Source organism: Aotus nancymaae, unplaced genomic scaffold (genome assembly GCF_030222135.1).
Source record: "Aotus nancymaae isolate 86718 unplaced genomic scaffold, 86718_ANA_hifiasm-v0.15.2.pri h1tg000014l, whole genome shotgun sequence".
Classification (NCBI taxonomy): Eukaryota; Metazoa; Chordata; class Mammalia; order Primates; family Aotidae; genus Aotus; species Aotus nancymaae.
The window spans coordinates 110,480,519-110,508,308 of NW_026988425.1; the positions used below are offsets into that span (position 1 = coordinate 110,480,519).

Below are 27,790 nucleotides of genomic sequence, written 5' to 3' on the forward strand. Positions count from 1 at the left end.
CGCAAAGTGCCGGCAGCTGGGTGGTGAGGGGCTTTCTTCCAGAAAGAATCGGAGAGCAAGTGGTCTTCCTCCCCAGCCGTGACGACCCATGCCAGGTAAATCTCAGCCAAGGTCCCCCGTCCAGTTTCCTCCTCCTGGTCCAGGGCTCGTGCTTGGAGGAGCAGCTGACTGGAGCTGATATTCGGGAAGCTGAGCCTGAGGCTGCTCTGGAGGGTCGGGAAACGGGGCGGCCAGGCTTGGCACCCGCCAAAGATGCAGTGAAGAGGAGGGAAGGCGACTCCGGAGCCCAGCAGGTGAGCGCCCTACGGGGTGCTGGGCAGACTAGAGGTGTGGGGGCGTCTGGTTCCAGTATCTGCCCGGGACGACGCGGAAACCCAGCTTACAGTTTGTTTCGCTGGGTCCCGTGCCCCGCAGGAGAAAGATGGCCCCACAGCCTCGCAGGAGCCGCTTCTCGCAACCCAGCCGCCCCAAACCCGCCGCCGCCGCTCCCCCGCTTCTCGCCCCTGATTCTAGATGCAGCTGACCTGTTGCATGCAGAAGAGCAGCCGCGTTCCGCGTTCCAAGCCTCTCCTCGCTGTTTTGCCCGCCACCAGATCTGAGCGCCAGGCAGGACTCTGCCTGGAAGCACCCAGAGAGCCCAGAGCCGCAGGAAAAAATGTGAAAAGTACCAGGAGACAACTGGGTAATCGCCCCAGTGCAAAGGGCCTTTCTCCCTACACACCGCAATTGCCGCAAATAATTCCAGGGAGGGGAATGAGAGGAGCAGGGGACTGCGCCCTGGGGGAGCCCTATCTGCTTAAAGAGTAAGTCCAATGCGGTTACTTCCCAGTGTAGCCTTTCGACTCCGCAGACCCAGCGCCTCTACTTCGAGTCGCTACCCGATTGGAGTGGGCTCAGAATCAGTCTGCTGAAGTTCCCTGGAGCCCCTACCCCAGCGAATCCGAGCCTCCAGCTTCAGCACCAGAGGCTGGACAGCGCCCCGGCCCTGGGGTGCCAATGGTGCCCACGCGCGGCTCGGCTTCCCAGCCCCAGGCCACTTGCGCTCTCGGCCCCTCAGACCCCACGCGGAAGTCAGGAGGTGACACAGGTTCGCGGAAGAAGGCGGGACTCACCTTCCCCGTTTCTCCAGGGATTTAGGTGTGGGATTCTGGGAGACCATTCTATCTTGCCCTGGCCACGACCAGTGGAAAAACTTGGCGCCAAATGAAGGCGGTGGTGCGGGGAGCAGAGGCACGCTTGCAGGCGGTGAGCAATGGGCGTGCGGGACGGAGGATCTACCGCAAGCCCAGGCTCCGGTGTTCCGTGAAAAATCGCCGCATCTAAATCCTGCGCTCCCTCTCACTCTCTCCCCCTTCCTTCTTCCCTTCCTTCCCACACTTTTCTGTACGCCTTAATAGGAGTGAGTGAAAGGGAAAGCGTGGGGAGGAGGGGGAAGATATTGAAGCCGAGGTAAGATTTTATCTAGGTCTCAACACTCGAGCGTGGATGAAATTTGTCCAAAAAGAACATCAAGGTACGCGTTTTTTACCCAAAGGAGCCCAAAGTAGCCCAAAGTAGCCTTTGTGTGAGGAGTAAAGATGATTGTTTGGCCAGGAAGGGGAAGGACCGCGGAGGGAGAGACCCTATCACAAAAGGGCTAACGGAGGTGGAGGAGGAAGAGAACCGACAGGACTTGGGCAGTAGCATGGTTACCAGGCAACCAGTCGCAGCCCCAGCCTCCTGTTGCCTTGGTTACGGTGGGTGGAGAGGCTTTGGCCACTGATTATCCGTGAGCACCTTGATTATTTAAAATATCTCCTGGGGAGCCCCTGCCTTTTCCGGGCTAGGTGAGAGTCACACCGATCCTGCATAAGGCCGGGTCCAGGGAAATCCTGGAAAGTAATTTTTTTTTTTTTTTTAAGTCGAGACGCATAGCAAAGCAACTTACCTTTCCACCACTACAGTCCTCCCCTCCCCCACTCCACCTCACTGGCTTCATTTCTCCAGCATTTACAATTTTGCCTTTTATATTTTTCATTTAGTCCTTTATACTGGAGGAGCTGATTTCTTATCCCCCACCCCCTCTTTTTCCCCCTAAAATGAGAAAAACACATTTGCTCTTCTTGCATGAACAGGAGGGAGACAAGGAAATTGTCCAAGGGTATCTACTGTAGAGAGAAGCTTTCTCCCTGGTTTGATAGTCATCCCTCCCCCACTAACTAAACCACTCCCTTCAGGGGAGAGGGGGATGAATTTTGGATTACCCCCACTTCTCACCTTGCTCCATAGACCACACAGAAAGCACAGATAGAGGAAAACTAGCATCACTCTCATTTGATTTCTCAAGATTCTCTTCTCTTTTATTCCTCCCCAGCATTGCCTTCATAATTAGCAAATACAGCACCTAAAGCTTGTAATCTTCTGATTTTTTTCTGTTTCCCTTGATTGAGAAACATTGACTCCACTTTCACCTCCACTATCAACCTTGCCTTGCCTTTCCTTACCCTGAAACATCTGGGTAGGAAATTATTTTACTTACAACTTTCCAAAGGAAGCTGTAACATTCTCAGAATGATTTGGGAGGAAATTGCTAGCAAGTTACCAGAACAGTCTGTGCTCTGTCCACTATTTCATCTCTAATATGTCTGTTTAAGAGCCATTAACTTTCTCTTTCCAAAACAAAACAAAACAAACAAAAAACACCACCAACTGAAAGGACTCTTTTAAACTGAGATATTAGTTGACAACACAGGGATGGAGAAAATCTCCATGTGTCAGGCAGTAACTATCATATCTTTATCTGTGATGCCTGCACCAGTAAACACACATGCCTCTTCTCCTCTTATTCTCTTCTTTTCTCATTTCCTTCATCTATTATTAATATAAAAATGTTTAATCATTATAATTTCAGCATAAGTTTAAAAGGTCAAAAATTCCCTCAATGAACAGATTTGATAGTTTTGGGGGTATTTATATTAAAATGCTTTTCTCTCACATGTTACTATAGAAACTTCCCTTCAGACCAAACCAGACGGCTGGTCTGCTTTTTCTACTTTTCTTCCCAAAGCAGTGCTTTTCTTTATGAAAATGTCCCATAGCAACAGTTGGTTTTTTTTAAAAAAAATTTTATTCACTTTCTGCTTATTTTCTTTATGGACAAAGGGTCTACTTTCCTTTCAAGAAGATAAGTGAGCTCTTATTGGCTGGAAAGGAAGAAGCATTCTTTCATTGGTTGGTGTGCATTGCCTTGTCAACCAATAAGAAGATGCCATTTATCCTTTTCTGACTAGCTGAGTGAGCAGGGTACCCAGAAGGATTGAATCTGCCTTGGCTCCATCCAGTAGCAAAGGACAGAACACAGAGTCCTGGACTCAGGATGTGGAATTGACTTTGGCTAATCCAGATTGCATTGACTTGCAAGGATGACCTTTTCTACCTATCTGTTCATAGCTTCCTTCAACATACCTGCCTTATACACTGTCCTATAGCTTAGCTTTTTTCCCCTTCATTTTGGGAGATACTGTGATTATCTTTCAAAGTCAGTGCAGGTTATTGTTACCAGGGTCCAGAAAATTTTGTGATTTCCCCTAAAAGTAGAGAATTGGTCCTCATTATTAGAGATGTGGTGAAAACTTTTGGGGATGAAGATGGAAAGCTAGAATTTGGAAGAGCTGCATTGCCTGTGACGCAGAATGGATAGCTCAGCTTTTGGATTCACTCTGCTCAGCTTTCAGCTTTGGCATTTGGTGTCCTCTTCTCCACTTTGATGTTTTATTTGTTTGTTTTTCTACTTTCATTCTTCAGAGCTGTGCCTTCCGCCTGAATTTTCAGTGACAAACAGAAAAGCTGAATGGATGGAGACAATGACTCTCTAATTCAGTGTAAGAGCTGATTCATCGCTTCCCAGGAAGACTTGTGGCAGGTAGGTGATGGTGATCCTGGAACTAGAGATCATCCCAGTCCATAGCATTGGCGTTGGGCAGGTCTGGTTTCTTTTCTCTTTATCCCTGCACCAAATAGTCCTACTCAGGGATGCTGGCATTGGTCCCCACTTTCCTAAAAAGAGGGGGAGTGAAAGTTCTTTTCCTTTCAGGACGGAAACTCTCTGACAGCAGCCTGGAAGCAGCCTTACTGTGAGTACAGACCGCTTCGGTCAGTCTTTTTTTGGCTCTTGGCTGGAGGGGATACTGGGAGTGGATAGATGCCTGACCATGACGGTGCTATCAAGAGCCATATATTTTATCGGCCCCATCTGTGCCAGAGTTCAGAGGTACCATGAGCCCTAGGGCTAGACTATAAGTCCTTCAATATTATGAGCTATGTCTTATACCCCTTTGATTCCCTCAAACTCAGTTGTGCTTAAAGTAGGGCTGAACAAATGTTTGAACTAAATCCTACTGGCTAGTATTAGGACAAATCCCTTAACTTCTTCTTTATGAGAACAGTAGCTCTAGGCCTGGACCCTCCCCCCTCCAAATCAAAAGCTTCATATTCCCTAGCCCTCTTCACAAAAGATAAATTAAGACTCAGTTAATTGTTACCATGGTAACATGGAGTGGCCACACTGAGGATCCCCATCACCCATTACTGTCATGAGGTAAAAGAGAGGAGGGGTTTGGGGATCATTGTCATGGAAGAAACCATGGAAACAAGCGTTGCTAAGGGAACAGCTCTAAATTCAGAGGAGAAATTAGAAGTGGGGAGTGGAAGTTGGTGGGCTCAAGGGCAGGTCATTTATTCAAGATCTATTTCTTTGAGACTATAGCAGCCTCTTTTGTTGCTTGCCTCTTCTCTCAATTCAGATAGAGCTCAGAATTAAAGAATTTTGAAAACTAGGGCCACAGTCAGCTCAAGTCCATCTTCATTGGATCTGAAAGGAAAAAGCCAATGAAAATGGACTGACCCTGTTCACACCTCACAATCCTACTCTGTCTCTGAACTTTGCTTGTTTGCCAACCAGTTTCATCTATCATGGGCCAGGCTGCATCCGAGGCACTGGGAAGAATAATGAGCGAGAGTCCCTGCTCTCGTAGTGAGCTTCTAGTAGGGCAGTGGCTGGGTGGTGGCTTTTTAGAGCCAGGTTGCTCATGTAGGCTACATCAGTCAGTCCCGCAAGGCGATGTTCAGAGAGATGCTGTGGATCTCTCCAGACTCTCTTTGTGATGCATTTTAGCTTGTCTATTACTACTTGAAGCTTATTTGCCAGCTCCCTAAGAAAGGCCTGTTTTTCCTAGAAACACCTAGGGTGCTAAGCTCTCCCGTTAACCAAGGGGTTACCTTAGTTAGCATTGTTCTCTAATGGTACACTCAGGTCCTTGCCTCTGAAACAATACAAGGATGAAGGACTAACTCTCTCTCAACAGTGGCAAAGAGACATGGGGCTATTTTTAAAATTATTATTTTAAAAGAAATTAAAGACCACAAATTCATCTCTGTTTCTTGATAGATTAAAGGATGGGGAAGGGAGGTCTCAGTTTTCTGTAGCTGGGAATTGCAGAGCCATCACCTGACTGGGGGGGTGGACGGAAGAGGGTCTTAACAGCCTCTGGGGAAGGGACACCTCTCCCTTACATCTTCCACAAAAGAACATCTTGGGTTTCCTCAGGGCCATGGCAGAAGTGTGCCCTGTCTCAGGCTGACAGTGGAAGGGGCTGGGACTCGGAGCTGGGCACTGCCAGTCTTCTCTATGCCCCCTGCACTGCTCTGAGCATCTCCATCACCAGGCAAGCCCTCTCCTATTCTGGATAGAGAGAATAAATCCAAGGAGGGAAGGGTGGGCTACAGAAGCAGCAGTCACAATTAAAAAGAGAGAGAATTAAAAGCAGCACCAGTAGGGAAGGGTAATTATCCTTCAGTTGCTGCAGAAATACAATTAGGGCCGTGCTCTCTGAGCCACCAGGATATTGTGGCTTTTGCTAATTAAGGAGCGGATGTGCCTGCCAGCACAATTAGAGGCTGGTCCAGGCAGCAGGGGCTTGCCTCTGCTCCACCAGTGCCACACTGCAAGGGAAATTAACCAGGGAGCCTAGCGTTGTGCCTGTGGGGAGGGGATGACTGGGCCAGGATTCCACCAGCCTCCTGTCCACAACCATTTCCCCTTTTCCTTTCTTTCTGCTCTGCTTACCCCAGCACCACCACTCTGACTTCATTCTGACCTGTGCTTCCAGTGCTCCCAGCACTCAGTAAACACTGGAAGAATTTTCACCACGGGCCATGCCTACAGACTTCCAGAAAGCAGAGGCACAGACAGAGGGGTCGCCATTTCTGAGCTCTTCTTTCCCTTCTCCGTGGCAGTTCGGCGCTTTATGATTAGTAAAGAAAAGAGAGAAATGAGCTACCTGCCTGCCTCCCTTTAAAAATAAAATTTCCCTATTTGTAAAGAAAATATGTTCAAATTGGATGCCTATCATCCCAGCACTTTGAGAGGCTGAGGCAGGAGGATCACTCGATCCCCGGAGTTCGAGATCAGCCTGGACAATATAGCGAGACCTTGTCTCTCCTAAAACAAAACAAAACAATACAAAACAAATCAGCTGTAGTCCCAGCTACCAGGGAGGCTGAGGCGGAAGAATCACTTGAACCTGGAAGGTCAAAGCTGCAGCCAGCCGTGATTGCACCAGTGCACTACAGCCTGGGTGACAGAGCAAGCCCCTGTCTCAACAAAACAAAGCCAAACAAAACAACTATGTTTATTACAGAAAGTAGAACACTCCAGAAAAAAAGGAATTCTGAGGTGGGGAGGGGCGCTGAAAGGAGATGAACTTGGTAATGGGAGCGGAGACAAACGCTGGCCGGGTGTCGAGGAGAGGGGAGGTGGGCGCCGCACGCCTTGCGGAACTGGCCTGGACACAGAGTGGACCGGCTGCCCCGTCTGGAAGACTTGTGATTTTGTTGTTGTCTTACCGCGCTCAACAACAAATCCTAGTCTCCCGAATGGTGCCAGCCATCGCGTCGGGGAGCGGGACGTGGGGGGAGCCCCCCTTTCTGGTTCTCCTTCCACGTGTTCTTTTTCTGTGTGTCTTTTGTGTTTCCTAGAAAACACCTCAAGTAGCAACCCTGAACATGCTTCTTCCAGAAACATGGACAGACTGCGGTGTGAGCAGGGAAATGGGGCAGGGTCTCTGTCTTCAGGGAGCAGTGGGCTGCTTCCACACCACTGCCTGAAGGGCAGGGAGAGAAAAATCCTCCTTAATTACTCATTCCCCCAACAACCAGTTTGGGGCACCTATAATGGAGGCACCTTGTGACCCCACACCCCGGGGCTCAGGGCCTCGTCTGTGGCCCCAGAGCCACAGTGTAAGCAGGCACCAAGAGGCGTGCTCTGGAGATGGAGGTTCCCGGATGCTTGGTGCACCCGGCCGCAAAGAGGACACACCTGAGCTCGGAGCGTGTCTGGTCCCTGCCCCACAGCTAAGGGAGTGGACTTGTGTGTGTGGAATTTCTTCCCTCTGTGCTGCTACATCCAGAGGTGTCGCCAAGGGAAAAAAAGCTCAGTGTTTGGGGGCCATCCCCCACTGTGGCAGAAATACAATTAGAGTGAGTCATCAAAAGAAACATTTCCCAGCCTTTTTTTTGAGACAGAGTCTCGCTCTGTCCCAGGCTGAGTGCAGTGGGGCAGTCTTGGCTCACTGCAGCCTCCACCTCCTGGGTTCAACTGATTCTTGTGCCTCAGCCTCCCGACCAGCTGGGATTACAGGCGAACGCCACCAGCCCAGCAAATTTTTTGTATTTTTAGTAGAGACAGGGTTTTCCCATGTTGGCCAGGCTGGTCTCAAACTCACCACCTCAGGTGATCTGCCCGCCTCGCCTCGGCCTCCCGAAGTGCTGGGATTATTACAAGCATCAGCTGCCTTCCCCAGCCTCCCAGGCTTTTTTGATGTCTCTGCCTGGGGCGAGCGGGGGTGGGTACCTTGCCCTAAGGTGAGCACGGAGTCACACTGTTGACAGTTTCAGTGGAGGTTAACCCTCGTCCGTTCAGATAGCAGAGGACACTAAAGCACGTTACAAACTTAAGTTTGGTTGGGGATTGTACTCCTTTAGGGAACGCTAAAAACGCAACCATTAGCTGAGCTAATTCTACCCCTTCCGGTTGCTAGCTGTGTGACCTTTGGTAAGGCACTTGACTACTCTAAACCAAGTCAGCCCTTCACTTCTACCCGAGGTAGTGGCTGCCTCCGCTTCTGTGGCTCCCTCTCCTCCTCCAAACTGGCTCTCTTCTTCCGCACTTCCAGCCTTTCACATTTCCCTTTACCCCTACCCATGCCCGAAGCCAGTGGGAAGCCAGTCCTATTAGAAATCTCATTTACACTTGAGAAGTCTGCAAATTGGTGTCACTCAGCAGGTGTGTGTCCTTCACAGCGGGAGAGAAGCCCAGATTGGGCAGAAGGGCAGAGCTGGAAAACAGGAGAGGAGGGGAGCTGAGTCTCTCCCAGGCAGCCCTCAGCATCTGGGGCTGGTGTAGGGATGGAACAGGGAGAGACTGTGCCTCAGTGAAACAAGCATCTGAGGAGGGAACTGGGGCGAATTCCTGATTTGAGGGATGGCTAAGAGAGCCCTTGTTAAGTGGTGGGGGGAGTCCTGGCTCTAAAGTCAAAAACACCCCAGTTTGAATCCTGGCTCCACTGCTTATGAGCTGTGTGACTTTGAGTCAGTCACTTAACATCTCTGAGTCTCAGGTTCCTCAACAATAAAATAGAATTGATCACGTCTACCTTGCGAAGTTGTTATAATAAGTAGGCATGTCATAATGCAAAATGTCATAGATATTCACCAGTATTGTTCTCTTCTGCCTTCTTTTTCATAGTTTTGATGGTTGGCCTCTTCACCAGCCTTGGGTACCCACAAGTCTGCACTCCTGAAACAGGAACAAATGGAAATCACCATCTTTCTTAGTCTCCCCTATCCTGTAGGAATTTTAACCCATTAAAATGTGTATCCTCCTCCTCCCAAATCAGTATCTTGCCCATTTCAGGGGCCTCAATTTATATTGAAGAATGAATATAGACCAAGTCCCTCCCCACTTAAAAATGCTGAAATCAAGGCCTGCAGACATTGTGACTTATTTCTTGGTCACTCAGCAAGGTGGACAATTTACTACTTTTTTGTTTTGTTTTGAAATGGGGTCTGGCTTTGACCCACTCCCAGGCTGGAGTGCAGAGGTGTGATCTCGGCTCGATGCAGCCCCGACCTCCTGGGCTCAAGCAATCTTCCTCCCTCAGCCTCCCGAGCAGCTGAGACCACAGACACTCCCCACCACGTCTGGCTAATTTTTGTATTTTTTGTAGAGAAGGGGCCTCCCTGTGTTGCTAAGGCTGGTCTTAAACTCCTAGGCTCAAGCTATCCTCCCATCTTGGCTTCCCAAAATGCTGGGATTACAGCGTAAACCACCGCGGCCGGCCCTAACTTACCACTTTTTAAGGCAACTTTCTAGGCGTCTCAACACAAAAGCGTCGGCGATCCAAGGGTTAGTGCATCTGGCCCCTCTCCTTAACTGCATCAACCTGGTTTACGCAGCAGCCAGATTCCCAGCCCCTCCCATCGCAACTGCGGCAGTCAGGTTTCCCTGAGCACGTTTCCCTGGATGAGCAGGGAGGCAGCGTCCTCTGCTGGAAGTTTTAGGTAACTCCACTTTAGCGGCAATTCTCAGTCTCAGCGACAAACTACTAACACCTGAGGAAACTGAAAAACCTCCCTTTTCAGGCCCCACCCCAGAACAGTTAAATCAGAATCGTGGGGTGTGACCCAAGCCTCTTTTTTTTTTTTTTTTTCTTAAAGTTCAGCATGTTGAATCAAGACTGGGGACCACTGATGGAAGAATTAATTTTATAGGTGAGAAAACTCTAGTCGAATGGAGCAAGCAATGGCAGAGAATAAACCCCCCGGATCAAATCCTTCCAGTCTCAAAAATTTAAAAATTAGCTGTGTGAGACTTAGCCTGGGTTTGAGAATCCTGGACAGCGTCAGGAGTTGGGGGAGGGCACGAAGGTACCTTAATTGTATTGGTGCCAGGCTGTGTCCTGGTAGGTCCAAAGTCCAGCCCCTGCTGGATCCAGAGAGCTAAGAGAGGGGCAGCTGCGTGAGTTTAGCTACCACATTGTTCTCATTTAGCACTGGGCATGTTGTCAGTTTCATACTCTCCAACACAATGGGATACTAAACTTGAGCGTGCCTCAGGATCAGCTATTCATCAGCTTATTAAAATGTCGGGCCCCACACCCTGATTTTCTCAATCTCACCCTGTAACTTTCTGGGCCCCATCCCCTGACTTTCTGGGCCCTACACCCTGATTTTCTGAGTCAGCAGATCCAACAAACTCCCAGGCAAATGCCCATGCTTGCTGGGCTAGGACGACACGTGGAGAACAATTGCTCTAAAAACTGAGCAGATCAGCACTCTCTTTCAAGTTTGCACCTGGCTCAGCACCATAGGGATCCCCACAGAACCCCAAAACGTCTTCAAAATGAGTACACGGGGCAGGCAGAATGTGCTTTGATTGTAGCATAACAATTTGCAAGTGCAAAACAGGTCAGGTCCTGCCGCAAGTGTTTTCATATTGAAAACGTGGAGGGGGAAAGGATGGGGTCCATGAGGTCAGAGTTTGGATCACGGGCTTTTCCCCACCAGGCCCCAGTCCAAACAAGCTCTGTTATAAAGGAGCCCTAATCTTTGTGGAGGGAGATTTTTTTCTTCAAGACAGAGTCTTGCTCTGTCACCCAGGCTGGAGTACAGTGGCACCATCTTGGCTCACTGCAACCTCTGCCTCTTGGGTTCAAGCCATTCTCCTGCCTCAGCCTCTTGAGTAGCTGGGGTTACAGGGGTGCACCACTATGCCCGGCTAATTTTTGTATTTTTAGTAGAGATGGAGTTTGACCATGTTGGCCAGGCTGATCTTGAACTCCTGACCTTGTGATCTGCCCGCCTCTGCCTCCTGAAGTGTTGGGATTACAGGTGTGAGCCACCGTGCTTGGCCTAGGAGGAGATGTTTTTATCAACCCAGATGCAGCTTCTGGGGAGAAGTGAAGGGCTGATTTGGTTCAGCGAGGTCAAGTGCCTTGCCAAAGGTCACACAGCTAGCAGGAGTTGGAGGGTGAGTTTAGTGGCTTCCCTAAGAAAGAAGGGGTGCGGGTACTACCATCCACAGTCAAGATGCCAGTGTGAGACCACCCTTACTGAATACCTAGACATCAAGTTTTTGTACTTAGCAATATTTTTTATCATAAATGTAAGTCTAGATGGTCCCTGATCTACAATGTCTCAATTTAACGTTTTTCAACTTTATAATAGTGCAAAAGCAATACATATTTAGTAGAAACCTTACTTCAAGTGCCCATACAACCATTCTGTTGTTTATTTTCAGTATAGTCTTGAATAAATCATGTGACGTATTCAGTACTTTATTACAACATTTGTGTTAGGTGATTTTGCCCAACTGTAGGCCAATGTAAATGTTGTGGTACATTTAAGGTGTATCAGCTAAGCTATGGACGTTTGGTAAGTTAAATGAATTAAGTGCATTTTCAACTTGTGAATTATAGTGGGTTTATCAGGACATGACCTTGTTGTTAAGTCAGGAGCATCTGCAAATACAGACATCTTAAAAATGTGCCATTAAATGAATGCAATGGAGTCTAAATATCATAGTGATTTAATACCAACGTTATTCATTTTCATTTAGTTATTTTTTGCAGAGGTGGGATCTCACTATGTTGCCCAGGCTGGAGGGTAGCACAGTTAGAGTGCACCATGGCCTCGAACTTCTGCCCTCCTCAAGTGATCCTCCTGCCTCAGCCTCCAAAGTAGCTGTGACTACAGGCATGTGCCACAGTGCCTAGCTTTATTTATTTATTTATTTATTGAGACAGTCTTGCGCTGTCGCCCAGGCTGGAGGGCAGTGGTGTGATCTCGTCTCACTGCAGCCTGTGTCTCTAGGATTCAAGAGATTGTCGTGCCTCAGCCTCCTGAGTATCTGGGATTACAGGTGCCCACCACCACGCCCGGCTACTTTTTTCTTTTCAGTAGAGATAGGGTTTCTCCATGTTGGCCAGGCTGGTCTCAAACCTGTGACCTCAGGTGATTCGCCTGCCTTGGCCTCTCATAGTGTTAGAATTACAACCGTGAGCCACCGCCCCTGGCCTTCATTTTTAAAGTAACATCATCAATTCAAGATGCTTATGTGTTTATACTGTGCATCCCACTGCCAAGCCCACGTAGGAACTTAATACTTATGAGTCAAGTGCTGCAAAAAAATAAATGAAAAAGTAGCGCTGACGCGGTGTTTAGTTATACCCACTGTGTATATTGTTTCACTGAGTCCCAGAACACCGGAGGAGGTAGGGGCTGGTGTTCCCCATCTGAAGATGTAGGTGTACTCTGTAAGTCATCCGGCCTTTCGTGGTACGAGGCCCACAGGAGCCCACAACCCGACCCAGGTAGCGGAATGGATTGGAGCCAGGGAACACAGACGGGAGCCAGCGGGGACCAGAGGAGGCCAGCCGCCCCCCCGGCTTCTTTTTAAAATTTCCCGCCAGTGTGGTCTGCTCCCTGCACGAGTCACGCCCCCTTCAGGAGTCCCTCCCCTTCTGCTCTCGCCCGCCTCCCCGCCGCCAGGCAGGCTAGGCCAATCAGAAGAGGCCTTGGGCGGGCGCTGCCGTTCAGCGAGCCAATAGGCGGGCAGTCGGAGCCGGGCTTGCCCGGGCATGTAGGAGCTGTCGGTCTTCTCGAAGCCACGTGCGGACCGGAAGAGACGAGTGGGGCTTAAGGTGAGATCCGGGACCCTGCTCCGGGGCGGCGGGGTCGGGACGGCTGAGGCCGCTTGTCGCGGGTTTTAAGGCCCCGCGCGCTGTGTCCGCCCCGGCCTGCGGCGGGGACGGCTGAGCTGGGCTGACCTTGCTCTACCGGCCGCAGAAAAGCAGGCCGGGCGCCGCCTGTCCCCAGTCCTCGCTCTGCTCGGGGGTCCAGGGCCAGAGGGGGCGGTGCTGGGTGTTGGGACTCGGCCCAGCGGTCACGGCCAGCAAGTGACCAACGCCCGAGTCCTTCCCGGTGAGATCAGGCCTCCCACGCGTCACGCCTGGGAGAACGCCCGCGGGCGGGGAGGTCGTGCGGGGATAGTAGACTTTTGTTGTCGTTGTTCCGTGGGCTTTTTAGCAGCGCAGGGGACCTTATCGAGCCAGGTTTTCTCCGATTTGGGCGATTATCAGAATCGTGGCTTAAGGGTCGTGCACGCTCTTTTTAAAAATCCAGATTCTCTCGCTTGAACCCGGGTGGTTGCGGTGAGCGGAGATCGTGCCATCGCACTCCAGTCTGGGCAAAAAGAGCAAAACTTCGTCCTACCCCCCCAAAAAAATCTAGGTTATCAAGCCCCTTTTCCCAAAATGGCAATTAGCACGGTTTGGGAGTGGGCCGGAAAATCGGCCTTTTATCAGATGTCTTCTGGTAATTAACTACTTTTGGGAAGCCCTAATATAATTCACAGCCGTCGGTTGAAGTTGAAGGGACAATGATTTGCCCCAGATCGTCTAGCTATTTAGTGCCAGAGCAGGGTCTGTCCAGAACTGCCCTGTGCCCTCCTGATCAGCCAGCAGGTTGGTGGCTCTGATGCCACTGAGGATTCTGACTTAGTTGGTTCCTTTGGGGCCTTTGCTCCCTTCACTCTGCAGCTGGGACCCTTCCTTTAGGCCAGGGACCCCCTGCCTGAAGGCCCGGTGTTTGATTCCCAGAGTGCTGGGTCCAGGCTGGAGAAAAGCTTGTATTTGTCCTTGATGAAAGGGTTGTGTTATCTGAGCGGAACTTCTCTCCAGCTTCACTGAGCTACATTTGGGCCCCCAAAGATGTGTGTCCTTGATGATTGTTGGTTGTGAGAGTCAGCAAGGTCAGGGTGTTTGGAAAAGGACTGCTTTTATCTCTTGAAATAGGAGGCCATAGAGACCTTTTCTCAGTTATCTTAATTTCTGGCTTCTTTAAAACCTTGCCAGTAGGGTCAGGAAAACCACTCACTCTAGTCCCCAGCCCCTCACAGAGAAAGGAGGGGGTTACCTCCCATCCCCCTTTCCCAAATTAGTTATTAGCAGGGTCGGCACTGGGCTTCTTCGGCTTTTTGCTCCTATTGCTGAGCTGAGGCAAACTGAGGTTCCGAATTTGTCAGTTCTAAGATGTGACTGTCAATATGAGGAAGTTGGTTACAGTTAAAACCTTTTTAAAAGAGACCTTTTCTCTTGGAAAGGATGGGATGAGCAAGCAGGATGGATGAGTCAGGATGGGTCAGGTCAGGATGAGTCAGTCAGGACGCATTGTCCTGCCCCAGTGTGGGGAGTCTTTATGCAAATGCTGGCATCATCAAACCTGGCAATTGACCTCACCTCCCGCCCCACTTCCCATTTCTCTTCATCTCTGCTGCTATTGCTCAGGTTTTCATCTTCTCCAGACCTCTTCTAATAGGCTTCTGAAGAGGACCTGCCCTATGCTGGCTTCTAGGCTGGCTGTTGGGGAAGGGACAGAGACAATCAAGGCTCTAACCTGCCTTCAGACAGCTCTGAGATAGACTGTGTGTAGCAATGGACTTTGAAGGGTGTAATAATTCTCTAATTGTGCTATAGAGCTCAGCACAGAGGGATGAATTTCTTTGCTCCCCAGCTAGACTGTTAATGTCCTAGGTCAGGGCTACCGTGGGATATTTCAGTGCCTCTGGGGCTCCCCTGCTTGCTTGGCCAATAGAGACCAATTCAGGGGACACCAGATCAGGGTAAGAGTGGCTAGTGGAAGGACCACCAAAGTGGGGAGCAGAAGATGAAATGGATAAAGGAGAGGAGAGTAGTTCCTCCAGCATGACCCACCTTATGCTCTACACCCCAGTGACTTCAGGGTGCTGGTGGGCCCTCTTCCTCGACTCCTTTTTCAGGCCTTTGCCCCTAACATGGCCACTGATTCCTCTCCCTTCCACCTGGAAGGTTGCTATTTTACATGCACACAGATTTAGCCTCTTCCAGAGAATTGTCCTGGAGCCTGTTTTGCCTCCCTAGCTCCTCTAATCCAGCCCTTAACACACTTTCTATTTGGTTTCGGTCTCTGCCATGAGACTAAACTTGGAGTTCAGGATCCATCTTCGCAGCTGCCCAGCACCTGGCACAGTGGAGACCCCGGAGAGCCTCAGTGTGGCATTGGTCTGTGCAACCCAGTGGGATAGAGGTTCTTCCAGAAGGGCTTCTGGGTGGTGGCAGAACAGTAGCTGAGTCTGAAAGGGCAGGAGGGCTGTGGAAAGGGAGCAGAGGAAGGCCTGTGGGCTGGGAAAGGGCATTGTGTCCAGGCGGGGCCTGCTGTGGCCTGAGAAGAGCTGGTTGCCAACCACGGGCTAGAGTCTAACCTCTCCAGGAGAAGGAGCAGTGGTTATTGAGCCCCTACTGTTTAGAATACAGGAAGATACCAGCATACACTGTCATTTCCTCTTCACACAGGAGAGGGGGTGGTAGGATCATTTTACATTGCCTGAAAACTGAAACTCAGCAGTTTAGGTAACTTACAAAAAGCTGAGTTAGGCTGGGCACGTGGCTCACGCCTGTAATCCCAGCATTTTGGGAGGCTGAGGCAGGTGAATCATACAAGGTCAGGAATTTGAGACCATCCTGGCCAACATGGAGAAACCCTGTCTCTACTAAAAATACAAAAATTAGCCAGGTGTAGTGGTGCATACCTGTAATCCCAGCTACTCGGGAGGCTGAGGCAGGAGAATCGCTTGAACCGGGGAGGCAGAGGTTACAGTGAGCTGAGATGGCGCCATTGCACTCCAGCTTGGGCAACAAGAGCAAAAAATCTCAAAAAAACAAGAAAAAAAAATGCTGAGTTAAACCCTGCTCTGCCTGACTTCAAAGCGCTAGTTTGTTTGTTTGATCTGTTAAAAAGGTACTCACTGACTTGGCATAACAAATAAAATAGGCTTCTCAAGCTGTGACCTTGGCTGTTGGGAAGATGCTGGATTTTGCAAACTCACATGAACATCCAATATGTAGCAGCGGTGTGCGAGATCATCTTACCCTAGCATTCAGTGATGAGGGCTTACGGTTCCCTGGGTGGGATCCCGCCACAGAAATCTGCAAGCGCTTCAGATTAGGACTTCTAAATGTTTGTAGATGCTGTGGTGATTAATGAATTCCAAAGTCAGGTAAAGAAATTACATTTAAAGGCTGGACGCGGTGGCTCATGCCTGTGATCCTAGCACTTTGGGTGGCCAAAGTGTGAGTCCAGGAGTTTAAGACCAGCTGGGCAATGTTGCTACTAAAGATATAAGAAAATTAGCCAGACGTGGTGGTGTGCACCTGTAGTCCCAGCTACTGGGAGGCTGAGGTAGGAGGATCACTTGAGCCCTACAGTGAGCCGTGATCATGCCACTGCACTCCAGCCTGGGCGACAAAGCAAGACCTTATCTCAAAAAAAAAAAAAAATTACATTTGGCCAACATATTACACAAAAATACGATTACTGTGGGCTTCCTGTGAAATTTCTTCTCCAGGTTCTGCTGAGGATCTGTGTCTTCATATTTCAAAAAAGGATTTCTTAAAAAGGGCTACACAGTTTCTGTAATCTTTATTTTCCTGTAACCATAACACTGTCAAAGTCTGATGCTTCCTTAGCTAAAAATCACAGCAGAAAAAAAGTCTGCTGCTAACAGTATTGGACTCGGCCATAGTTTGAGGTTGAGGGTGTGGATTCTGGGTTCCTGTCAGCCTTTGGCTTTTGCTAATTGGGCAGGTTCCTTCACCTCTGTGGCACAGTTTCTTAGGTGTAAAATGAAGATGATAATATTTGTTCAGATCATTGAGCAGATTGAGTGATGCCGTGTAGTGCAGTGATTTGCATGTGTTTACAGTATGAGTGCATTTATTAGTGAAATGGGTCCTCAACTCAATGTGGGAGCTGCGAGCTATAGTGCAGGACTCTGGGAGCACCGCAGGGAGGAGGGTGGGTGGGCTGCCTGGCACACGCTCACCCAGCCCCTCTACCTGTGTGTTCTCTTTCCAGGCTGCTGCCCCGTTGGAAGATTACTCCCCAGGCTTCCCTTGCCCCAAGCGGTGAGCTGACTGGAATGGTGCCCCGGGAGGCCCCTGAGACTGCTCAGTGCCTGTGCCCTTCCCTCACCATCCCCAATGCCAAGGATGTGCTTCGGAGAAGGCACAAGAGAAGGAGCCGACAGCACCAGCGGTTCATGGCCTGGAAGGCCTTGCTGCAGGAGCAGGGGCTGCTGAGCATGCCTCCAGAACCAGGGTCCTCTCCACTGCCCACCCCTTTGGGGGCAGCGCCAGCTCCTGAAGCTGCCAGCAGTGGGAAGCAGTGTCCGAGGGCTGGATCTGGTGCTGCCCCATGCAGCAGAAGGCCCACCCCCGGGAAAGCCTCAGGGCCCTTGCCCAGCAGGTGTGTGGCTATTGACTGTGAGATGGTGGGCACAGGACCCCGAGGGCGGGTGAGCGAGCTGGCCCGCTGTTCTGTGGTGAGTTATTATGGCGATGTCCTCTATGACAAGTACATCAGGCCTGAGATGCCCATCGTTGACTACCGTACTCGCTGGAGTGGCATCACTCGGCAGCACATGCGCAAGGCTATCCCCTTCCAGGTGGCCCAGAAAGAGGTAAGGGCAGGGTGGGGACTTGTTTGGGAGGTGTGGTGGGCTGGAAAGAGCCACCCTGGGTTTGAGTTACCACTTAGCTGCACTGGGGGCAAGAAACCTTGGGAAAGTCACCTAACTGCTCCAATCAGTAGGTTCCTTCTCCATAGAATAGGGGAAAGAAAAACAAAATCCCGACCCTGCCTCCGGATAAGGATTGCTGGCCTGTTGCACAGGACAGTGTAGAAAGGCTGCACCAACTGTAGGGTGATAAACAGCTTACATTTCAGAGTTTGCTTTCTGTTATAAAAGTTGTATGCGTTGATATAAAATTTGTAAAGCCCACAGTGGTGTCACGCTCAAGTATTCATGTTTTGGCGTGTTTCCTTATGTTAATTTCTTAGTGCTTAGAAAAAATTAATCAGTGGTTGGGACTGTACTGATGTGCCAGGAATTCCCAAACACACTTGACCTTAGGACACACGTAAGGCCTTTTTAACAATCTAGGATCCTTGTCCCCAGTTCCCTCCATAGAGACTGATCCAGTAGGCTTGGCAAGGGCTCTGACCTGGATTCCATTAAAATCATCACACTGTGCAGACGTGCACCATCAAGCCACAGGGCTTAAGGGGAAATGGAGGAAGGGGATAAAGACCATCAGTGACACCCCAAAAATAAAAAGATAGAAACTTAATAAAAATGGTAGTCCAGTTTTACACATCATGTTTCTTTTTTTTTTTTTCTTATTCCACACACCTTAAATGGTTAAGAAATGCACACTACACCAGTAAGTATGGCACTTCACCTTGAAGAAGACCTGCAGCTTGTGGAAACAGGAGTCAGAAAGGTTGCAGCTTGAGTTACTGAGTAGTCAGGAGTTCTCTGAAGTCGGACAGGAAGTGTAGCAGCAGCTGTGGGTGGGTGTGGCTCATCACACCGGTGAGCCAGCGTTGCTGGGAGATGTTTGGGCTGTGTGCATATTGTGTACTCCCTCTTGGCTCAGTTCAGCTGGGTGCAGTTTTCTGTGTTCACTCAGTGTTTCTCAGGGATGAAATTATGCATAAGCAAGGGTGAAATTTGCATTGTTCTCAAATTGTGTCATACAACAGTTGCATTGAGATAGATCGGCCCTTTCTATACAAGCTTTATAACAGAACCACTTTTTAACATTTCTGGGTTATTCTTGGCATTAGGCAAGGTTGGGAAATACTGGCCTGAGCATTCCTTTGAAATGGCTGGAAGTTATTTTATACAGCAACCAGGCGGATCAGGGAGAGTAGCAACAAAAGGGGAGGTGTGGTGAACCCTCCAGCTCTTGGTGCCTTCCATTGACCTGGTGGGTGGGGGTCCCAAGAGCAGGGCCACTTTTTGTCTGCCCAGACCCTAGACCAGTGTGTGTGCTTCATCTCTTTCCACATCGTGGCTGACTGCGGGGAGGGGCAGCGTGGTGAGTGACCAGCGTGGTGGCATGTCCCCACCGTAAAGTCTTAATGCATCTCATCCATCTGCCATGAACGCTGGGTTTAGGGATAAACCATGTGTTGCCGGCAGAGGTAGCCTGTGGAGGCCTGCAGCTGGTGATAAGGGAAGCCCAAGCCCAGCTAAGAGGGCTGGAGAGGGGTTGCTGGCCCATGGCCCTGGACGTGGCCTCCCTGGTGTGTGAGGAGGGCACCCAGCAGGGAGGGGAGGAACACATTGTCCAGGTGTCCAGAGCTGAGCAAGAGAGCAGGTTAAGAGAGTAGGGAGGAGTTGGCACACAGCAGGGCAAGGGGGCAGAGTCCTGAAGACAGGAATTATGTCCCTGACTACTCACAAGAGCTGCTGCTTATGAAGTGTGTCTACCAGCGACAGGCACAGTTCTGCTGACTTCACCCAGCTGGTCGTTAGTGATACTGATTACCTCCTGTGATAAGTAAATAATGAATCAGTAAATGGAATGCGTTCTACTACAAGAAAGAGATAGGCATTGAAAAGAAGAAGAAATGTGATGCCTTCCTAGCATCAGTAATCAAGTCAAACAAACATGGTCCCTTACTCAGATCTTACAGTGGGGGTGAGGCTGGCTAGAAAGTGTGAAGGCTGTTGAAGGAGAGAGTATGAAATGCAGAGAGCATCAGGGGTCCTGATGTAGATGGGGGAGTCATGGGAAGGCCTGTGAGGGGGTAAAGTGAAGCCCAGACCTGCAGCATGGTAGGACCTGGGGAGGAGCTGGGCAGGGTGGGAGGCCTGGTGACCTGGTGGTGTCTTCCAGGCTGACAGCCTGTGCCAGCGGCAGAGTTGCTTGTATCTAGTGGCAGGAAGACTTCCATCCATGACCTCCTTTAGTCCTTACAGCTGCCCCATAGAATGCTGCTGGCAGCGCTCCCCTTTGACAGGTGCTGAGGACTTAGGTACGCCCGTGGGTATAGTCAGTAGAAGGGTGTGGGTTCAGACATGGGCAGTATGGTTAACTGTGGAGCTCATCATCTCCCCGCTCTGTGCCTCCTCCCTCCACAGGGATCCGTGCACCTATTGGCCAGGGGATCCCGGGGCGTGTCTCCTGCCAGCCTGTCGTGGGGGGCGACCTCCCTGACTCCTCTCTCTACTCACAGATCCTTAAGCTCCTGAAGGGCAAGGTGGTGGTGGGGCACGCACTGCACAATGACTTCCAGGCCCTCAAGTACGTCCACCCTCGGAGCCAGACCCGGGATACCACCTATGTCCCCAACTTCCTCAGCCAGCCTGGCCTCCACACCCGGGCCCGGGTCTCTCTAAAGGACCTGGCCCTGCAGCTGCTGCACAAGAGGATCCAGGTGCGTGGCGGGAGAGTGGCTGGAAGGTGCGGAGGCCCGCCTGGCCTCCCTGGCATTCTTTCTTCCCCAGTCCAGGTCCAGGGGGCTTGCCTAAACGGGCGTCCCACCTGTACACGCAGCCCTGGGTGCTTCTCTCCGTGATTCTTCTTCCCCAGTGTGTACTGCCATTCTCTCAGAACACATTCTCCCAGGCCGATCTCCTCCAGATCTGTGCCCTGCCTAACTTTTGGCTCTGTCCCCGCATCCCTGAAGGATGGTCTCCCATCCCCTTCAACCAGACGCAGAGCCTTTGATCAGGAGGAGCCAGTACCTCTTGCTCCTGCTGGGCTTCACATTTATTATTCATCTGGTCTGCAAGCTATCGAAGCAAGAGATTCTTAGCACGCCTCGTATTTGAGGAAAACAGGCTTGCAGAAGCTGGATGGCTTGTGGGTGCACTGGAGGTTCCCTCCCTTTTCTGTGAACCTCCATTCTGTGCGCACGTGCTCTTGGGCCTGCACAGAGCCCTGGGAAACTGGCCTCGCTTCTCGGGGTAGCAGGCGTCTTACTGGGCCTGCAGGTAGTGATGTGTTGGCTCTCGTCAGCAGGTGGGCCAGCATGGGCACTCGTCAGTTGAAGATGCCACGACAGCCATGGAGCTCTACCGGCTGGTGGAAGTGCAGTGGGAACAGCAGGAGGCCCGCAGCCTCTGGACCTGCCCTGAGGACAGAGAACCTGACAGCAGCACAGACATGGAGCAGTACATGGAGGACCAGTACTGGCCCGAGGACCTGGCCCGTGGCAGCAGAGACGGAGCTGGGGAGGCACAGGACAGAAGGGATTGAGAAGGGGGCGGGGCTCCCTGACTGGGCTGCCCATGTGGCCAGTAGGAAGTGGGGGTCAGGACAGCAGCAGGCGCTCCTTCTTGGGCAGGGTGGAGCAGGATGCAGTGAGCCAGCCCCAGGGCCAGAGATGTTGGGTCATCTGTTACGCTGACACCGTCTGCTCACAGCACACCTGTCCGTCTCTCCAGGGCTGTTGGTTCTTTCTCCTGACTCCTGTGGTTTTGCTAATGGCACTTTACAGGCTCCATGTAGATGTCGGGTGGACCATCTTCCAGGGCCCAGCAGGAGTAGGGAATGTGCCAAGTGACCGCCCAGGTTGTCGTGGCCTTCCCCGCCCTCCAGATCTCCTGAGTCATGCTGTGCTACTGAAAGGGATTATTTCACCCTCTCGGGGGATGGGGGTGGGGGGGTCAATATCCTGGAGCTCCCTTACCCCAGCTCAATGACTGGGGGTAAAGTTCTCTTTTGTGGACTACCTCTTCCTCCACTCCGTTTTGGGTTCAGAACAAATATGCCCTGAAATTAAAGAGTGAAGTCCTAAAGGAGACATTTCTTTCCCCCTCCCTGACCTGGAACTCTGGCTGTAGCCATCGTAGGAACTCTGCTCCTCCTGGCCTGTCAGTTTCCTGCTAGGCTACAGTGGAATAGCAGAGTTCACAGGCTTCTTGTGGGGAGCTGGCCCCTTCACATGCTTGGCAACAGAAGACCCCAGGCCCAGCTCAGGGAGGAGGGAAGGCAGGTAAGCTTTGGATGAGAACTGGCATATTTATTTTGACCCAAATCAGGGATTTCCCCAGTCCACCCAGTACTGGGCGCTTAAGCAAAAGCCTCTGGCAAGCAAGCGGTTTGAATTCTGGGCCTTTGTGCAGAACTGTGCCTGACCTTTATTTGTTAAGAGCAGGGCCACTCGTCTAGGGGAGTGCAGTCTGCGTGTCTCCTGGGGCTGGGGCAGGGCATTGCCAGGTATGCAGTGGCCTTGAAGGTTCTGGTGCCCCCTCAGCTCCTTGACAATCACTGTGGCTAGTGGGTTTTCTCCTATTTCTAAAAATGTTCTCTTGTTTCCTAAGTGACAGCTGTGAAGTATTGGGTAACCAAGAGCTCAGGTCACACAGACCTTGGGGCCCCATCTTTGCTGCCACTTAGCTTTGAGACCTTAGGCAAGTGAGGGGCTTCACTCTTGAGCCTGGTGTCTCCTCGTCTGTAAAATGGGGATAGTGGTACGGCCTACCTCACAGGGTTGTAATGAACACTAAATCTGAACTGTTTCGCACAGTGCCTGGCGCGTGGTGAGCCACAGCCACTGTGAGCTTCTGTTTATCCTTTATTTTTTAAGCCCAAAATAGGGCCACAGCATTGTTTATTCTTTGAGGATTTGTTGGAACCTCTTCAGGATAACCCCTGAGTCCACAGGCTAAACAGCTGTGGTTCACACAGAACTGCTCCGGCTTTTGGCTGTTTCCAGCAGTGGGGGGGCACCGGCTTCAGTGAGGACACAGAGGGAGGGTCACGGTTATCTGTGTGTCTTGTCTGTGGCCAGCAGGTGCAGGTGTGGATTCTGGTCAGTGTCCCAACACTGGGAGGTGACAACAGAGCAAAGTGGCACGGGACAGGGAGGTGGAAACAGTGCTGACATCAGCTGAAGCCCCGCGTTCCACAAACTTGGGGTTATAGATTGTCCAGTCACTGGCTCCCTCCCTATCAGCACAGCACAGAGAAAGGGGCTGGCTGAGTCTTTTACCACATCTGGCCTGGCTCCAGGACTTTGTTCTGGATTTTTTTAAAGTCGGTAGCTAACGTGAAACTCAGTTGAGCAGTAGCTTTGATCCCTTGGTACGGGGGTTGAAAGAAGATGGTGCTGTTATCAGTGGGGAAATGTACTACTTAAGATCAGCTTTGGTGTAAAACCGTTTGTTCTGGAATAAAACACAATTGGAAAAGTGGGTGAAGTGGCCCTTTCTGGGAATTCTCAAGCTGGGGTTTGGGAAGGGACTGGGGCATTAAGCCTTGCTGGGTGCTTTGGCCTTCGAGAGGGCAGTTTTTGAGAGGATGCCATAGGCTGCGGCAAGAAAATAGCAGAGCTACAGAATTTAGATAATTTATTTCTTATTTCCATATTACAGAGCACAAGTTTTGTTGTTCGTTTGAGACAGGGTCTTACTCTGTGGCCGGGGCTAGAATGCAGTGGTGCAATCATGGCTGTCTGCAGCCTCGACTTCCCTGGCTCAGGAGATCCTCCCACCTTAGCCTCCCAAATAGCTGGGATGACAGACATATGTCACCACGCCTGGCTAATTTTTTTGGTATTTTTAGTAGATGGGTTTTCACTGTTAGCCAGGCTGGTCTCAAACTCCTGGATTCAAGCAGTCCACTCACCTTGGCCTCCCAAAGTGCCGGGATTACAGGCAGGAGCCACTGCACCTGGCCGTGTTTGTTTTAACTTTTTTGTTTCTCCCTGAAGCTATGTACTCACTTTAAAAGTTTTTAATTGTAGCAAAATACACTTAACAAAATTTACTGTGTTAACTGCTTTTAGTGTACGGTTCGGTAGTTTATATCTGTATTGACTTTGTTGAGAAACAAATCTCGAACTTTTTCATCTTGTGAAACTGAAACTTTCCATTTCCCCCTTTTGTCAATCCCTGCCAACTGCCATTCTACTTTCAATTTCTATGAATTTGACTAGATAGCTCATACAGCTGGAATCATACCTTACTGGTCACTTTGTGACTAGCTTATTTCACTTAGCACAGTGTCTTCATGTGGCGTGTGTCAGAATTTTAGTTTTTAAGAAACTGTTGCCCAGGCTGGATTCAAACTCCTGGGCTCAAGTGATCCTTTTGTCTCAGCCTCCCAGGTAGCTGGGACTACAGGCATGTCTGGCAAATAAAAAAAATTTTTTTTTTTAGAGATGGGGTCTCACTATGTTGCCCAGGCTGGTCTTGAATTCCTGGCCTCAAGTGACCCTCCTGCTTTGGCCTCCCAGTGTGCTGGGATTACATAGATAAGCCACTGCACCTGGCCAGAATTTTCTTTTTAAGGCTGAATGATTCTTTGCATGTATATACTATGCTTTGTTTATCCATTCATCTCTCAGTGAACAATACTTAGGTTACTTCACCCCTTGGTCATTGTGAGTAATGTGGCTATGAGCATGGGTGTACAAATACTTCTCCAAGACCCTCCTTTCAATTCATTTGAATATATACCCAGTAGGGGAATGCTGGCATACAATGGCACAATCTCAGCTCACTGCAATGTCTGCCTCCCGAGTTCAAGCGATTCTCCTGCCCCAGCATCCTGAGTAGCTGGGATTAACAGGCACCCGCCATCACACCTGGCTAATTTTTTGTATTTTTTTTTTTTTTTTTTTTTTGAGACGGAGTTTCGCTCTTTTTACCCAGGCTGGAGTGCAATGGCGCGATCTCGGCTCACCGCAACCTCCACCTCCTGGGTTCAAGCAATTCTCCTGCCTCAGCCTCCTGAGTAGCTGGGATTACAGGCACGCACCACCATGCCCAGCTAATTTTTTGTATTTTTAGTAGAGACGGGGTTTCACCATGTTGACCAGGATGGTCTTGATCTCTTGACCTCGTGATCCACCCGCCTCGGCCTCCCAAAGTGTTGGGATTACAGGTGTGAGCCACCACGCCTGGCCCAATTTTTTGTATTTTTACTAGAGACAAGGTTTCACCATGTTGGTCAGGCAGGTCTCGAACTCCTGACCTCAGGTGATCCACCACCTTGGCCTCTCAAAGTGTTGGGATTACAGGCATGAGCCACTGACCCTGGCAGATCATACAGTAACTCTATCGTTAGGTTTTTTTGAGGAACCGCTGTACTGTTTTTTGTAGTAGCTGTACCATTTTACATTCCCACCAACAGTGAACAAGGGTTTCAATTTCTCCACATCCTTGCCAACATTTATTTTCCATTTTTCCATAGCAGCCATCCTAATGGGTATGAGGTGATGTGGTTTGGATTTGCATTTCCCTAATAATTCGTAATACTGAGCACCTTACATGCTTTTTGGTATACAGTCAGTCACTTAGCATGTGTTTTATAATATGTATCCATTAGCACAGTTTTACATGTCTTAAACCACATGACATTGCTAATAGTCTACAGTTTTTTGGTTTTGAGACAGGGTCTCACTCTATCACCCAAGCTGGAGTGCAGTGGTGCAATCTTAGCTCACTGCAACCTCAGCCTCCCCAGCTCAAGTGATCCTCCAGCCTAAGCCTCCCAAGTATAGCTGGGACTACAGGTATGTGCCACCACACCTGGCTGATTTTTCTGTTTTTACTAGAGATGAGGTCTTGCTACTTTGCCCAGGCTGTTCTTGAACTCTGGAGCTCATAGGATCTGCCCACCTTGGCCTCCCAAAGTGCTGCGATTACAGGCATGAGCCACCGTGCCCAGCCCCAGCCCCACTGTTTCTTATGGTTCAACCTATAGTATATACAGTTGACCCTTGAACAACGTAGGGATTGGGACGCTGACTCCCCATACAATCAAAAATGTGCATATAACTTGATTCCCCCCAAATTCAACTACTAATAGCCTAGTTTTGACTGGAAGCGTTATTGATAACAGGCAGCTGGATAACACATATTTTATATTGTATGTATTATATACTGTATTCTTACAATCAAGCTAGAGAAAAAGAAGATGAAATATATTTCAGTAGTACCGTGTCTCAGTTTTTTACTTACGAGATGAAGCATCTGTCTGAAATGGCAGCAACCACAGCTGTAGACTTCAATCTATAATACATATCCAGCAATTCAGCTTTTTCTTGTAATGTCATGACTCTTCTGCTTCTTGGGAGCACTTCCAGCATCAGTCGTGGCACTCATGGGTCCCGTGGTGTGATTCAGGGTTTACAGAATTGCACTAAGCATGATGAAAAATACCACAAAAACTGCAAGAGATCACTTTTTACTGGGATACCAGATTTACTGGCTATGAACTGCTCAGGTGGGGATGATTACTATCACACGTTTTAAGTAGATGCTTGCAACACTTGAGCTCACTACAATAACAGGAAGTGGCTACATTAACAGTACGCTCTGTACTGAAGTTAATTTTATGCAGTTATGGCTTAAGACTGCACCTTTGCATTTGTTTACATTTCTCTTGACAGAATGGTGCCAGGGATGGTCTGTAGGTAAGTTTTGTTAAATTTTACCTTTTAATAATATATGTGCATAATTTATGGTAGTAAGTGATAGACTAGTATTTACATGTGTTTTATACATTCACGACATACCTAGCTTCTTCAATACTTCTAGGCTATGCAATTCATCTGAGTTTTTTTCCAAATTGTTGAAAAATCTCCCCCCAAATTTGCAATATATTTATTGAAAAAAAGTCTGCATGTAAGTGGACCCGTGCAGTTCAAGTCCATGTTCAAGGGCCAACCACCATTTACGAATACACATACACATTTTAGGGGTACGTGCCCAGCAGGCATGGAGATGGCTGGGCTGGGGGAACATGTCCCCTGTGGGGAGAGGTGCCTCTCGCCCTCCAGTATCTCAGCCTGTGTCCTGAGGCCCGTGCTGTGGATTCAGGGAGGGCCACAGAATGGCCAACTTGTACCTGCTGTGGTTATTACAGGTGGTCAGCTGTAGGTGGATGTGTGTCTTGAAAGGCTGACAAGTTTACCCCGAGTGACTCACTCTCCTGCTGTCACCTTATCCAAGAGGATTCGTGGGCAAAGCCTGCCAGTGAGTGACGCCAGTTAAAGCTGGAGCATCAGCACTGGGAAAACCTGGCTGGAGTCGGGCTTCTCTCTGGGTGCTGAGCCTCCAGTTGCTGGCATCCATCAGAGCACACAATACACTTGAAAACAGTTCAGCTGGACCCAGGCAGGGACCTAGGTGCTGGGGGGCCTGCATTGAACCAAACAGACAGCAGGGGGAACAGTAAATGAACAAGTAAAATACAGTATTTCAGAGGATGCTCATTCCTATGGGAAAAGGCCAGAGAAGGAGATAGGAAGCAAACTTTTAATATTTAAAGACAAGGTCTCCCTATGCTGCCCAGGCTGGAGTGGATTGGCTGTCATAGCTCACTATAGGCTCAAACTCCTGGGTGCAATTGATCCTTCCAGCTTAGTCTCTGGAGAAGCTAGGACGACAGGTGTGAGTCACCACAATGGATTATTTTTTTATTTTAGAGATGAGTTCTCCATGTGTTGCTCAGGCTGGTCTCGTATTCCTAGCCTCAATCAAATCTTCCACCTCAGCCTAGAGTAACTGGGATTATAGACGGTAGCCATTGCCCCAGCAGGAAGTGCAGATTTAGAGAGATCAGAGGCAGCTTCATGGAAATACGTCATGGAGTGGGAGCAATGTGATGCCCACCCAGGTCACATTGGAAGAGCTTTCAAGGGTAAGGGGACAGCAAACACCTGGGCCTTGAGACAGGAGCATGACCATGTTGGAGGAAGAAAGAAACAGCCAGTGTGGTTGGAAGGAAGTGGGTGAGGTGGGAGTGGTAAGTGCACGGGAAAGGGGGTTACCTTGGTAGCACTGTCTGTTTCTTCCACCTGAAGCAGAGACCTGATCTTACTGGTCCCTCTAGTCATCAGTCCTCGTCCTTGG

The 27,790-nt window shown here is 49.8% G+C and overlaps 1 protein-coding gene and 1 long non-coding RNA gene across 8 annotated transcripts; one reads left to right on the forward strand and one right to left on the reverse strand.

Annotated features, from left to right (window-relative positions):
• Nucleotides 1–15: 15 nt before the first annotated feature.
• AEN (apoptosis enhancing nuclease) lies at nt 16–23,122 on the forward strand. 5 transcript variants are annotated; one of them, XM_012438685.3, is made up of 6 exons: nt 16–293; nt 3,784–3,901; nt 4,073–4,112; nt 16,987–17,590; nt 20,158–20,358; nt 20,946–23,122. In XM_012438685.3, exons 4-6 carry the CDS (start codon nt 17,051–17,053, stop codon nt 21,180–21,182), a joined length of 978 nt encoding a protein of 325 aa, XP_012294108.2. In that variant the 5' UTR covers nt 16–293; nt 3,784–3,901; nt 4,073–4,112; nt 16,987–17,050; the 3' UTR covers nt 21,183–23,122. The 5 variants fall into 5 exon arrangements, with proteins under 5 accessions (XP_012294108.2, XP_064232302.1, XP_012294104.2 ...); XM_064376232.1 differs by lacking the exon at nt 16–293 and adding an exon at nt 696–803; XM_012438681.2 differs by lacking the exons at nt 16–293; nt 3,784–3,901 and having other exon boundaries at nt 3,939–4,112.
• On the reverse strand, nt 6,656–27,790 carry LOC105707650 (uncharacterized). Of its 3 annotated transcripts, XR_010342629.1 has the most exons (4): nt 25,891–27,790; nt 8,750–8,833; nt 7,355–8,372; nt 6,656–7,010 (listed from the first exon to the last, which is right to left on the reverse strand). It is a non-coding gene; the product is annotated as an uncharacterized LOC105707650 (long non-coding RNA). The 3 variants fall into 3 exon arrangements; XR_002479158.2 differs by having other exon boundaries at nt 6,656–7,435; XR_010342628.1 differs by having other exon boundaries at nt 6,656–8,372.

Bases quoted from the DNA above. Each gene is read 5' to 3' on its own strand.
- AEN (XM_012438681.2), top strand. From the start codon at position 4,012: ATGCTGGCATTGGTCCCCACTTTCCTAAAAAGAGGGGGAGTGAAAGTT. The intron at 4,113-16,986 runs GTGAGTACAGAC...TTCTCTTTCCAG, and splicing joins AGCCTGGAAGCAGCCTTACT to GCTGCTGCCCCGTTGGAAGA. The intron at 17,591-20,157 runs GTAAGGGCAGGG...CTCTACTCACAG, and splicing joins TCCAGGTGGCCCAGAAAGAG to ATCCTTAAGCTCCTGAAGGG.